A 13,683-nucleotide genomic window follows, 5' to 3' on the forward strand; every position below is an offset into this window, starting at 1 on the left:
CCGCATTAGGCTCGAACGATTCCCAGAGGGAACCATGAGGAAATTTGATACAAGGACATGCGATGACCTAATCCTAGATGCGTATATAATCAGGTTAAAGAATATTCAAATAAATACATTAATCAACTAACAATTTCCAATCAACGGGATTAGGTAAATCTCAACATAAAGATGAGGTCATTCCGTCAGGATCATGCCCCTTAGCATAAAATCACGTAAACAGTAAAAAGAGAGGACCTAGGGATATGAGGATATCCCATATATAGCTTTAGTTAGTCCATAGTCAAGTTTGGATCTGATTCTATTGACTAACCATCCTTCTTTTCCGTTCAAACCAAAAGGGAGATATTCAGAGAGGAACGAAAGGGGTGAAGAATAAAGGGTTCGAGATGAAGAAAGTATGGATCCTTTTTAATCAAAAGAAAAGAAGGCGGGTGATTCTTACATTTTTCTGCACCTCAAAGATCTAAAAAGAGGGAAACTTAAAATCAGGTGGAATCCTCAACACCCAAGGGCTAATCCTGAAACCCTAATCTTTTGATAAAAGAGGAAGAAAAGATTTAAAATTTTATTCATTCAATAATAATTAAAATAGAGTTTCTCATTTTATATATATACACACACACACACACACACATACATATATATACACACATATATAAAAGCCATGCAAAAAGTAAAAGTGCACTAAATCCCTTGAAAACAAGAAAAATAACAAAAAGACGAAAAAAATAAAGAAAGTGCAATAAAGCCCCTGAAACAAGAAAAAATAACAAAAAACGTCTAAAACTAAAATACCCATGTGGCAGGGTGTGAAATCCGACCCATGGATCTGTGGTCAGGGTGTGGTCGTGTCGCTTCTGCACTCGTAGCACATCAGAAAGTGGGTTCGATAGACCCGGCGTCCATCCACATGAATTCCTCCGCTTCGGTACTCTGTTGGTGACGCCTCCTCCTTTGGTACACTCTAAAGGGTGCACCACTAATGTCCGCATCAAAATTGCATGCTCGCAGTGTAGGTCCATATAAAATTTTGACAAGAGCGGGCCCTAATGTGTATGTGATGGATCCATCTGACATGGGCATCAATGCAACATTCAACGTGGAGGACCTTGTGCCTTCTGACAGACCCACACATCCATCTTTTGGCCCTCCTGCGAGACTTTTTCATATCCCAGATGATGGTGTTCCTGACCCCGTCCTCAACCCATTTCCTTTACCAGACTTTACTTCCCACCCATTGCCCTCTCTTCCACCACTACTTGGTCGGAAAGAAGAGATCGATGGTGTTCTGGACCACCAAGCGGTCTTTACCTGCCATGGAGGATATTTGAAATACCTCGTGAAGTGGAAGAACAGGCAGGAGTTAGACAATACCTAGATTACAGAGGCAGAGTTCCAGTGCACTGATCCTGACCTCCTCGAGCGTTATCATAGCTTTATTTTGCCATTGGTGAATTCTTCTTAGCCGGGGAGAATTGATGAGGATATCAGAGGACCTACTCGGGTGTATTAGAGACGGAGACAACTACTCACATCAACGCAACTTTCTTTGTGTATGAGAGACGAGTTCCAAATGGGGTCCGCTGGGCATGCATTGGATGTATATTAGGAAGACCCCACTCTGGGATGATGCATGCGGGATGCTTGGGAGGCCATTTTAGTCATGAGATTTTTATTTCGTGTCGATTTGATCGTTGGATACTATTGATCAGGCCATTGGGCCACCAGATCTTTTAGATCTGGGCCCCTTGGACTCTGTTCTTGCTATCTTTATGTTTTTTGTTATTTTTGGGATTTATTTGATGATTAAGATTGATAATAAGTATTTTAGTTTCCTTATTTTGGATGATGAGCCATTTTACTTGAGCGGCATAGTTGTAATTATTTTGATATTTTATTATAAAAGTATAGGGGGGTGGACGTTCAACCCTAGTAGAGAAGTTGAAAGGAAAAAAATAAGAGAAACTTTCTTGTGCGAAGGAATTTTCTTCCTTATTTTTTAGGGTTTGTGAGAAACCCTCCCTTCCAAATAAATTGTGGAAGGGTAGAGGCTCATTTGATGGTGGATTCCCCAAGGTGCATTTTTCATCTTTCTCTTCTTCAACAATGTATTCTTCTTCTTCGTCTATGTTCTTCCTCCTTTCGCTTCCCTTAGGGTGTGTTTGGTTCATGGAATTGAATGGTATTAAATGGTATTAGATGGGATTAACATCATTATTGCTCAATGATTGCATGTCTGGAAATACCATGGTATTGTAGCCATCCAATCCCATGTTTGGGATAAAATTTTTGCTATGGGAAAACACTGGATTAAGCAAAATCATGTTTGGTGGACCATGGAATTGTAATCGAAGGACCAAATTCGCAACAGATGTCGCTCGCTTATACACATTTATAACCAGAATGTCACATGTAAACGATGTATATGGATGGACGGCATGGATAAACACATGCATCAATGTGGGGTCCACATGTGTAGTGGATTTCAAAATCCATGGAAATTCTGCATGGGACCAAATGCAATTCCAAGGGACTAAATGCAATTCCATCCCACTTAATCCCACCCTTTCCAAATGCTGGATGGAATTGCACGGGACCAAATGCAATTCTATCCCTCCTAATCCCATCTAATACCATGGCCAAACGCCCCCTTACAACCTTCATAAATCTGTCAAACCTGAACCCAATCCATCCATTTTCTTCTTTCTCCATACCCACCCGCCTGTGGACCCGCCTGCACACAAACACGCACGTGCGTTCGTACGGCCTTCACGTGTGGGCCCCGTTTAGCTTCTTTTCCCACTTTGATTTCCTTCCTAACCCACCTAATCCTTAGATCTTTTAAATCTCTAGAAACCCAACTCCCAAATCTCTATCCATGCATCGAAAAGCTTAATGAAAATCTGACTTTTTAGTGAAACCTTTCCCAATCAAGAATTTTACTTGCGTCGTTGTCTATTCACGTGGTTTTTGTACTACCCACGCTAGATTAGAAGTCCCTAATTCCAAGTTGGTCACTTTTGAATTATTTTATATTTTCGTGCACCGCGTATGTGAGACATTCGTGTTATAAATATGAATTTTCGAATCTATTGTGTGGATATGTTTGATTTTGCATGTTGATTGCTGAAATTAATGTGTAACTGATCTCTCATCTTGCATCCTAGGATAGTTTCCATCATTCTACATCATGCTCTTTTGTTAATGAGCTTCCATTTCTATGTACATTCAGAGAAGTTAACATCCTAGTACATTTGTATTTAGCACGAAAGCTTGATTCACTTAAAATGGTGCGATGTATGGATACTTTCAACTAGTAATGCAATTTTCAAAATGTTCAGTCTTGCATCATGTTTCCTACCTTCAGTTTTCTCAACAATGAATCATACAAGCAGTTAGCCCTGCAATTGTCCAGTACATATTACCATCTTATTGTGGAGGATATATTTTCAAAGGTAGTGTAGATGATTAATAGCCAACAAAATTGTGCTTTAACTTTGTGATGAAAATTTTCTAAGAATCTATTGCTAGAACTTGTGATATATCTTGTTTCTTTGATACACGTAGTGTCAATATCACATGGATACAGTGCATAAACTTTCTCATCACAATGTGTGATTTTATTTTTATAGAGTGATCCCATGGCGGTAATGTATGCAAAGAAAAGAGATGGCACACTTGAAGAACTTGGCCGTACAGAAGTGATAATGAATACGTTAGATCCTGTTTGGATTTCAAAGCTTACAATTGCTTATCACTTTGAGATTGTTCAGCCATTGGTGTAAGCGTCTCATGGTCCCCTAAATGCAACTTCTTGTTTGGCTATCTTCGTTTGTGTTTCTTCACTTCACTCATATAATATTCATACCTTGCATTTCAGGTTTCAAGTGTATGATGTTGACACTATATATCATAATATCCCCGTGAAGGTATCCTATAGTTCATCCTTATGATTTTATCATGATTTTATAGTTCTATTGCAATGAATTAAACTTTCTATGGCTTGGGATTCATGAGATAGCTGCCAACTAACATCCGTCTTTGTTTCTTCCTCTAACTTGAAAATCGACTGCCAGTAAAATATCTGAAAATCCTACTGTATTTCAGGTAGGGAAGGAGCCAGGGAAGCTTAAAGGAATATGTATCTTGCATATAAGCTTTTCTTTAAATAACGTGTTTGGCAGCATCTAACGCATACACACACACACACACACACACACACATACATATATAAATTTCTTTAAATAATGTGTTTGATAGCGTCTAATGCATTTATTAAAAAAATGTATTTGAAAGTATTTACTCTCTTAGAATAGTTATAAAATGTATCATATACTTTAAAATTTCCAAATAAAAATATTTTTAGTCATCCACATAAGTTTTCCTTGAACTTATGATTTCATGAATCTATTTTATCATATAACTGTACAGAGCTGGGAGAATGCTATGATGATTATATAACTGTACAGAGCTGGGTCTAATATGTTTCCATTATCTAGGTTTAATGACACTGTTGCAATATCTTCATCTGTGTCAATAGTACTGTCATTTTTCTTTATTTCCATTAAATAGTCCTAACTTGATGTAATCGACTCTTGCAGATGCTGAAGTTAAGTGAGCAGGAATTTCTTGGTGAAGCTAGTTGTGTTCTGTCAGAGGTATAACTTCATCAATGATCATCCATGAGGTTTCGTGTTTTGATTTGAGTTTATTTTGAGATGGGGTTTATGTTAGGGATCATAAGCACCGAAACACACATGTGCATCCTAGCATTGTTTTTGCCCTTGTTTGTCTCCAAGAGACATTCCAGCATGCAGTCTCTGCATCACCTTTGTTGTGTCTTGCACTTGCAATATGTACAGATTCAGTAACCTATCTGTAAAAAGGATTTGCAGATGCATGCTTCCAAATTCTTAACCTTTCAGGAACACATCTAAAAGCGCATTTTCACTCAAATTAACTGATGAAAAATACAATCAGAAATTTTGTTCAGATTCACTTAAGGGTGTAACTTGGTCGGGTTGAGGTTCAACCTGAGCCCAACCCTACCTGAGGAGGACCCCACCTGTAACCTGGCCCAAATTTCAACCAGCGGTGCCCAACCCGAACCCAACCTGAATTCCTCTATACTCAGCCCAACCTGACATGACCCGACCCCACCCGACCCAAGTACATGTGACCATTCCCAACCCCACCTAACCTGACCTGAATTTGCTCAAACTGAACCCTGCCCGATTTCAAATTTGCTTGCCGTTTTCCAACCTGAACCCAACCCTAGGACATTGATAACCCGACCCAGCCCGACCCAACCTTGGGTTAATCGGAATCAGGTCATCCAAGTTGCAGCCCTAGATTCACTTTTCAATCAGAAAATGATGATGTACCTGTACCCCAGAGATATAGGTCTTGGACATTGACAATCTCTAACAATCTCATACACGGTGTAGAATAGCATAGGAAGCAGAGAATAGAAAAAGAGAAGGAAAAGGTAAAAAGAGGTAGAAAAGGGTACGTTTTGTGGAGTCTCACCACAATAAAGAATAGACTGGAGGAGTCTCTTTTAAATATTAGAGGGAGTCCAACATCTAGAATTCTAGAAGCTTCTAGCTTGGGATTTCTAATCACAGGAACCAAATAACCTTTTCTTTCAATTCAATATTTGGATTTTGTTTCATACACATGGCCTATGTAGATGCTTACATAACTATCTAAAAGAAACTCATTCCAATTACTACCTGCTGATTTTGGTAACAAAAGGAGAAAAGAAACGTTGCTCATTTACTTGTTGCCTATGTAAATAAACAAAGAAAATAAAGGACTCTAGAGCTCAATCAACTGGACCTTAGAAGCCTAGAGTCATGACTGGGCACGTGTGGGGCCACTTGTGGGTCACAAAATGATCTATCTGCTATTTGGGCCATCTAGTTGCAACTATAGGCCCCCCAAAATTTGATAAAATCTGCAGATAGGTCCTCTGGACAGATTAGAGGGCCTGATATATATTAAACTTTATTATTTTTTCTAGTGGCATTCAAATTGCATCATGTTGTTCACTACTTGCCGCTTGCCTTAAGGCCTTTAAACTAGATGCATGTGGAGAAAATTTCTATGAAGTATCATGCTTACGCTGTGACAAATATGGGCAATATCTTGAAAATTTAGCGATATTATCGTGGAATTTTGACTAAAATGATATTATCATGAGATTTTCAAAATCTCAGCATTTTTTAATTTATTGCAATTTTATTGTAAAATTATTGTTATTTGATGGAAATTTATTTAGAAGTAAAATAATCCATTTTTTTACTTCTACATTAAATAATTTATAGCAAATAATTTTGATATTATCATGAGATTTTCAAAATCTAGGCAGTTTTTAATTTATTGTGAAATTATCACGATTTGATGGAAATTTATTTAGAAAAAATAATATATTTTATATTTTTTCTTTGAATAAATTATATTAAATATTTTTAAATAATTTATTTTCGGTGAGATTTTTAATCGTAAGAAAAACATCATAATCTGAAAATCTCCCGAATAATTCCAGGGCGGCCGAGAAATTGCTGAGATCAAGATTTGTCACTTAGGCATGCTTATTGTATAATTGTATTGCTTTCCTTCTGAAACAGATAGTTACCAAGCATAGTAAGAGTTTGACTCTACCTCTTCAAGGCAGAGATGGGCAAAAAGGGATGAAGAACATGGGCACGATCACTGTCCATGCAGAAGAAACTGTTGCTTCGAGAACATATGTGGAGATGATACTCCGATGTTCTAATCTAGAGAACAAGGACCTCTTTTCTAAAAGTGTATGCATTCTTAGGCTATTTGCTTTCTTTGGAAGTTATAGTATCCACTAATGGATGAGATCTTGACTTTGTGCCTTTTCTTCATGTAGGACCCTTTCCTTATAATATCTAGGGTTGTGGAGAGTGGTGGTTCTGTTCCAATTTGCAAGACAGAAGTGGCAAATAACAATTTAAATCCAACTTGGAAGCCTTTGCTTCTGACAATGCAGCAATTTGGAAGCAAGGCAAGCATGTTGCTTTTCTGTGGCATTTAATTACATGGGCAGTAAAGAAAGCACAACTTGTATGGTAACACAGGAAAATAAATAATGCTTGATCGAGCATTTGGTGAATCCAACATACTTTATGTTGGACTTGGACCCACACTTTGGTAATCCAACTTGTTACATGGCAGGCTCACGGTGGACGCAATATCCCGATCATCCAACGGGCCCCATTAAATGTCAATGTTGGGTGTGGTGAATAACAATTAGAATCCAACTCGGAAGCCGTTGCCTCTGACAATGCAGAAATTTGGAAGCAAGGCAAGCATGTTGCTTTTCTGTGACATTTAATTACCTGGGTGGTAAAGAAAGCACACCTTGTATTGTAATTCGTAACACAGGAAAATAGACAATGCTTGATCAAACATTTGGTGAACCCAACATGCTTTCTGTCAGACCCACCCTCCCTTTGGTGATCCAACTCGTTATACGTCAGGCCCACGGTGGACATAATATCCTGATCATCCAATGGACCCTATTAAATGTTGTTGTTGGGTGTAATTATCCGTTGGTTAGATAGGATCATCTAATAGGGGAGACATTGACACATGGTCCATCATGTGGTGGGATCCACCTTATCTATGGCTTTTACTCAAAATATTCCCCACATGTATGATTTCTTGGTTGAACAAAAGGATGCCTTCTATTTCTGATCAAGCACCATATAATGGCTTTTTGTTTAATGAAAATTTGTTATCTTCAAAACAAAAAAGAAAAAAGAAGAAGAAAGTTATAGAAGTTATTTCTTTGGCCACACAAATGTAATAGGAGTTATTTCTATATACTGATTCCTAATGATATTTAAATTTCATTCAGGATAATCCGCTGGTTATTGAGTGTTTTGATTTCAATAGCAATGGCAGGCACGGACGTATAGGGTAACTGATGAATGCTTCACGTAAATTATTTCCTTTATGTTTCCAGTAGCTTGTGCCAGGACTTTGATTCTGGATTGTATTGATTGATTTTTTCAACAGGAAACTTCAGAAAACCCTGGCAGAATTGGAGAAACTTCATAACGAGAAAACTGGAGCACATTTTTATTCAGCGTCTTCTGTTCAGGACCATAAAAAGGTCATTCTTTGAATCCATGTAACAGAAAATTTAAGTGGTTCTTCAATAAGCACTCACCATTTTTGTTAATAAATTCCTGCGCAGATGCTGAAGGGTCAGCTCTTTGTGGATAAGTTTTGTGAAGATGTGCAATATAGTTTTTTGGATTATATTTCTAGTGGATTTGAGCTCAATTTCATGGTTGCCATTGATTTCACTGGTATATTTGTCATGCAACTTTCAATTTGTTGAGGAATTATGGGGTCCTGTGCTTCAGCAAACATAGTTCACTGGTGCAGGATTCTATACATGTGGGGCCATGGTTGGGTGATTGATGTAGGACGGCCTAATCCAATCTTAAACAAATGTGGTATTTGAAAGGGGCAGATTTATGCAATCTTTAAAAACAAATAAAAAATTCAGCCTTATACATCATAAACACAAGAAATAAATAAGGTTAATGCATCAATGATTATGGCCATCCATCACAAACACAAAGTATTGAATCTTAAAATCTGAAATTAGTCGGATCCGGCGAAAGATAGAACTTTCGTCTTGCAATAGGTCCATCTAACGATCCAAGTGGATTTTCTAATCCAAAAAATAGGAATTTTTTGGATTGGGAAATCTGAAAAATTCAGAAAAAAATTAATGGTTCTTCAAATTTAGGCTTTGGGCGATGGGATTTGAAGAATGTCAAAATATGTAAATGTGGGGATGAAAATCTTTTAAGATCTAATAATGATTTAGATAAAAAAGAAACATGATTGGCTTCTAAATCTAAAGATTTTAGGAGAAAAAGAAGAAAATATGGTTAAAAAAAAGAGTACCTAGAGAAAAGAAAGAAAGAGAGAGAAGTAGAGGATGAGAAATCACTTCCCTGGGTCTCACGCCCCCTTCCAATCACTGGAAGTCGAAGGCGAAATTGTCAGAAGCAAAAGCTCTCCCTCTTTTTTATTATTATTATTATTATTTAAAAAAACATAACATAGCATCCTTTAGGTTTAGGGTAAAACACCCTTATAAATTTGTAATTACATGAAATTACCAAAATACCCCTACTGAAAAAAGTTTTTTAAAAAAAGAAATTCGTACAAAAATTGTGCGCAAACTGTCTCAAAACTTAAATAACTCAAATGTTCATAAACTAAATTCAAATTCAAGATGCTCAATGGGCCTCGACGATAGCGTCGTGAATGTGGCGCAATGAAGGTGGGCCATGATGATCCAACAGTCCCGATCACACCATCCTCACGATCCAACGGTCCAAATGTTTCCTTTAAGCAACTTACACATTTCACGAACACATTTGTAAGGTCTTCAACCTCTAGAGACTCGACCAATACCTGTCATCTAACCACATTGACACGGGTAACGCACGCCTCCTGCATTGATATACTTTGAATGGCCTAGTGTCCGCATCGGTGATCCAAACTGTTGATCTAAATTGTCCCCAACATGGATAATGGATGCCCAAAAGTTTTCCACATTAGAATTTCCCAACCCTTCAATGTGTGGCCTATTCTCTAATGAATGTGGACCTTTGCTGTGTTTTTTTTTTTTACTACCATTATCCAATCTAGGATGTTTTTTGGGCTGCCCTATGCATGGTCTGGGTCACCAAGTTACAGGCCAACATGTGCGAAATCCTAAGCATAAAAAGAGTGCATTTGCTGATACTCAGGACCCTATAATTCCTCTTGTCTATTTCAGTTAGCGATCTTGTAGCGAAACTTCTTTTTATAAATGCTCTAAAGTGACCCTCGTTATCCAGCTTCAAATGGAAATCCTCGACTCCCTGATTCCTTGCATTATATCGATCCTTCAGGCCGATTAAATGCTTACCAGCAGGTGAGAACTTGCATCTTTGTTACCGGTTTTGTCAAACATTCTGTGTTTGCTTCAGTTTCAGAAACTTTCCTAGAAGGAGGATGCATTTGAATTCATATGATCCGTTTATTGCTTTTTGACAGGCCATATTAGAAGTTGGAGAGGTCATACAATTTTACGATTCAGATAGACATTTTTCTGCATGGGGTTTTGGAGGAAGGCCCATTGATGGGCCAGTATCTCATTGTTTTAATTTGAATGGAAGGGCTAATGAGTCAGAGGTATGTAGAAGTGAAGCTATGTTTACTTTCTTGTTGTGCCAATGCTGAATTGCCTTTGATACCTTATCTGTTCAAATTGCTGATTCTTTCACCTTAATAACCCAAATATTTCAATCTCTATGAGATGTTCAATCCCAGAGATGACTTCGAAGCAATGATGAGCAATTGCTTTATGAAGAAAACACCTAATGCAAATAGCTGATCAATGATTCCAATATGGTTTTCTCTCTGATGAATCCCCAGATAGATCCAGCACAGTCCAGAAATAGATTGAAAAACATCGCAGAATTGTAAATCAACAAATGAGATTTAATTATAGAAACTATGTTTCTGATTTTTAAGTCAAGCAAAAAACGTTTATTTGCATCCGAATCAAATGTGTCCTTACCCCTCTTTTCTGAATTGGGCATCTTAATTGTCTCCTCAAGGACAGATACTGAATCAATGAGTTGACTCAACATTGGATGATATTTGAATGAGTGACCACTATCTGCCACTTCTTCTTCTTCTTCTTCTTCTTTTTGAGCTGATGTGATGTAATAAAGTGCTAACAAGGGTTGAAAACTATGCAATTCATTTCGGGAAATGAGTACATTATATTTCTTTCTACTAAAAGAAATACCGAATTTCCTATTCAATGCAAATAGGGAACTTCCCTGTTTGATACCTAACTTGTACATGTGGGGCCCATGGTCGGTTTATCCAAGCCATTGATCTGATGTCACCCATCACGGATGAACTATGCTTAAAAAAACCCCCAAATTGGGAGATGCAAGCTATCATATCTTTGGTCTTTTCTCCATTGAATGTGGACTGTTGGTTCATTTTTTTAACCATCTAAAAGTTAGAGTTGATCAAATGAAGGCTTCGTTAATCCTTGATGGGAGATATCAAATCATTGGATTGGATAAACCAACCATGGGCCCCACATGTACAGATTATGTATGTATCAAATAGGTTAAGTTCCCAATTCGCATCGTATAGGAAACTTGGCCTCATAAATAATTTTTATGACATAATTGTTTAGACTTGGGTAGGCAAAAGCTTCAGATTTAGATCTGACCATATCCATGCCTCCCATAAGAACTGCTGGATCCAAATACTAAAGTTGGCATTTGTCAGAATTGTTCTTGTGGTTTTAATTGAATGGTTGTGATTAACAGCACGTTCCCTTCTGTTACAGGTTGAAGGAATAGAAGGTATAATGTCAGCATATACAAGTGCTCTTCATAACATTTCTCTTGCTGGGCCAACTTTGTTTGGGCAAGTGATTAACAAGGCTGCAAAAATGGCTAGCAATGCACTCTCCTATGATCAGACCAAGTACTTCATCTTGCTTATAATTACGGTAAAGAGCAGAAATCTTGTACTCCTGCATTTTTTTTTTCTGTCTTCTTGGTAATAATCCTAAATCTTTTCTAGGATGGAGTTATCACTGATCTTCAGGAAACCAAAGATGCTCTCGTGAGGGCATCTGATTTACCGTTATCAATCCTTGTAGTTGGAGTAGGAGGCGCTGATTTCAAAGATATGGAGGTAGTGCTACTGTCTTTTCCAATCTGTTTGTATTAGCAATTGTGTTTTTTTTTTTTTCAAAATTTACTGTGGTTTTTGTATGTTGCTATAATCATATGGATCGTGTCATGGGTCTTGTTATCCACCCTTTCTGTAATTTATCCATTATTGGCTAAGCTTTTATTGTTGAGCAGATCCTGGATGCGGATAATGGACAACGGTTAGAAAGTTCGACGGGGCGCGTAGCTACACGTGATATTGTACAGTTTGTTCCAATGCGTGAAGTGCACAGTGAGTATCTTGGAATGCTTTTCTTCTCCTTTTCTGTCAATTAAACTAGATCCTGCATTTCAATTTCAGTTATCGTCAAGGGATACTAACTCGTTCATTGTAATCAACCTATGTAGTAGACTGTTAGATGATGCTTGATTGTAATCAATTTTCCAAGTGTCAACAATATTATCAGTATCGCCAGCTTGGTGATAACGATAACACTGATAGTATTAGAAATTCCGGGTATCAGCGATATATCATTGATATATTGCTAAGGAGTCATGGTCTCCTGGGAACTGGTGTGCAAAGACTATTTGCGCACCTCCTCATAATGGGAGAGAGAAGACTCCCGAAGATCTCCTGTGTTGGGACGCGGGTAGTTAGTTCACTGGGAAGCTAAGTGGGTCCCTCTGTGATGTTTGTGAGAAATCCAACCTGTCCATCCATTTCTCTAGATTATTTTAGTAGAGTAGACAGAAAAATGAGGCAGATCCAAAAACTCAGGTGGGCCATACAAGAGGAAACAGTAGGGATTAAACCACCAACGTTGAAACATTCATATGGCCATAAAAGACTTCCATAGGATACGTTTTTTATATTCTCAGTTCATCCCCATGGTAATGACTTTATAAATGGTTTGGATGGCATATAAACATCAAGGTGGACCTGGGAATGTTTCAATAGTAAGCATTTTTTTTTCACCACTTTTTCTTGTGGTGCGCCCTACTTGAGTTTTGGATCCGCCTTATATTTTGTGTCATGTCCTAAAATGAGTTGTCAAAATGGATGGACTAGGTGGATTTCTTACAAACATCACGGTGGGCCCCACCTAGCTTTCCAGTGCGTGGGAAAGCCTTTTGAAGACAATCTGCATCGAGGTTCCCTCCCTCAATTGGAAGGGGAGTGGATTTGTTGCGGCTTCAGCCATATCGAAGAGAGTGCGACCCTTACTATGGAGCCCACCTTGATGTATTTATTCAACATGTAAGCCGTTCACACGTTTTTCTAGATCATTTTAGGGCATGAGCCCAAAAATGGATGACATTCAATCACCATTGTTTCTTATGGACCATACCATAAGAAACAATGGTGATTGAATGCTCCACTATTAAAGACTTCCTAGGGCCCACCATAATGTTTATTTGCCAACCTATTGATGAGGTGAAAAAACAAATATCAACCTGATCCAAAAATTGTGGTCCATAATAAGTTTTTAATAGCCAATCACCATTGTTTCCTGTGGTACAGTTCACTTGACATTTAGATCTGCTTCATTTTTCTGCTCATGCCCTAAAATAATATGGAAAAATGGATGGACAACATGGATATAGAATACATGCATCAAGATGGGCCCCACAATAAGGGTTACACCGTCTTAGGTGAGGCTGGTGCAGCACCTAATCAACTCCCAAATGAAAGTTGATTGTGTGGTGTGCCACACCATTGAACCTCCTTGGTGTGTTGCCGTCACTAAGTTCTATGGGCCCCACCATCATGTATGTGTTATATACAAACCGTCCATCCATTTGGCGAGATCATTTTAGCACATGAGCCCAAAAATGGGACAGATCCAAAGCTCAAGTGGACTACACCAAATAAATCATAAAGTCACACAGACTTGAATGAAGGGAAAACACAATTATAAGCCTGATC

At 38.0% G+C, this 13,683-nt stretch overlaps 1 protein-coding gene across 2 annotated transcripts in view; it reads left to right on the forward strand.

The window, feature by feature from the left end:
* LOC131226309 (protein BONZAI 3-like) overlaps window positions 1–13,683 on the forward strand; it is a 37,189-nt gene that overhangs the window by 17,936 nt on the left and 5,570 nt on the right. For both annotated transcript variants that reach the window (XM_058222115.1, XM_058222116.1), the window contains 13 exons: window positions 3,636–3,784; window positions 3,884–3,932; window positions 4,605–4,661; window positions 6,636–6,815; window positions 6,905–7,039; window positions 7,895–7,956; window positions 8,056–8,152; window positions 8,237–8,351; window positions 9,906–9,982; window positions 10,105–10,242; window positions 11,426–11,590; window positions 11,665–11,778; window positions 11,952–12,048. In XM_058222115.1, coding sequence (XP_058078098.1) covers window positions 3,636–3,784; window positions 3,884–3,932; window positions 4,605–4,661; window positions 6,636–6,815; window positions 6,905–7,039; window positions 7,895–7,956; window positions 8,056–8,152; window positions 8,237–8,351; window positions 9,906–9,982; window positions 10,105–10,242; window positions 11,426–11,590; window positions 11,665–11,778; window positions 11,952–12,048 — 1,435 coding nt within the window. The remainder of the gene's footprint in view (window positions 1–3,635; window positions 3,785–3,883; window positions 3,933–4,604; window positions 4,662–6,635; window positions 6,816–6,904; window positions 7,040–7,894; window positions 7,957–8,055; window positions 8,153–8,236; window positions 8,352–9,905; window positions 9,983–10,104; window positions 10,243–11,425; window positions 11,591–11,664; window positions 11,779–11,951; window positions 12,049–13,683) is intronic.

This window comes from Magnolia sinica, chromosome 14, assembly GCF_029962835.1.
Source record: "Magnolia sinica isolate HGM2019 chromosome 14, MsV1, whole genome shotgun sequence".
Taxonomy (NCBI): Eukaryota; Viridiplantae; Streptophyta; class Magnoliopsida; order Magnoliales; family Magnoliaceae; genus Magnolia; species Magnolia sinica.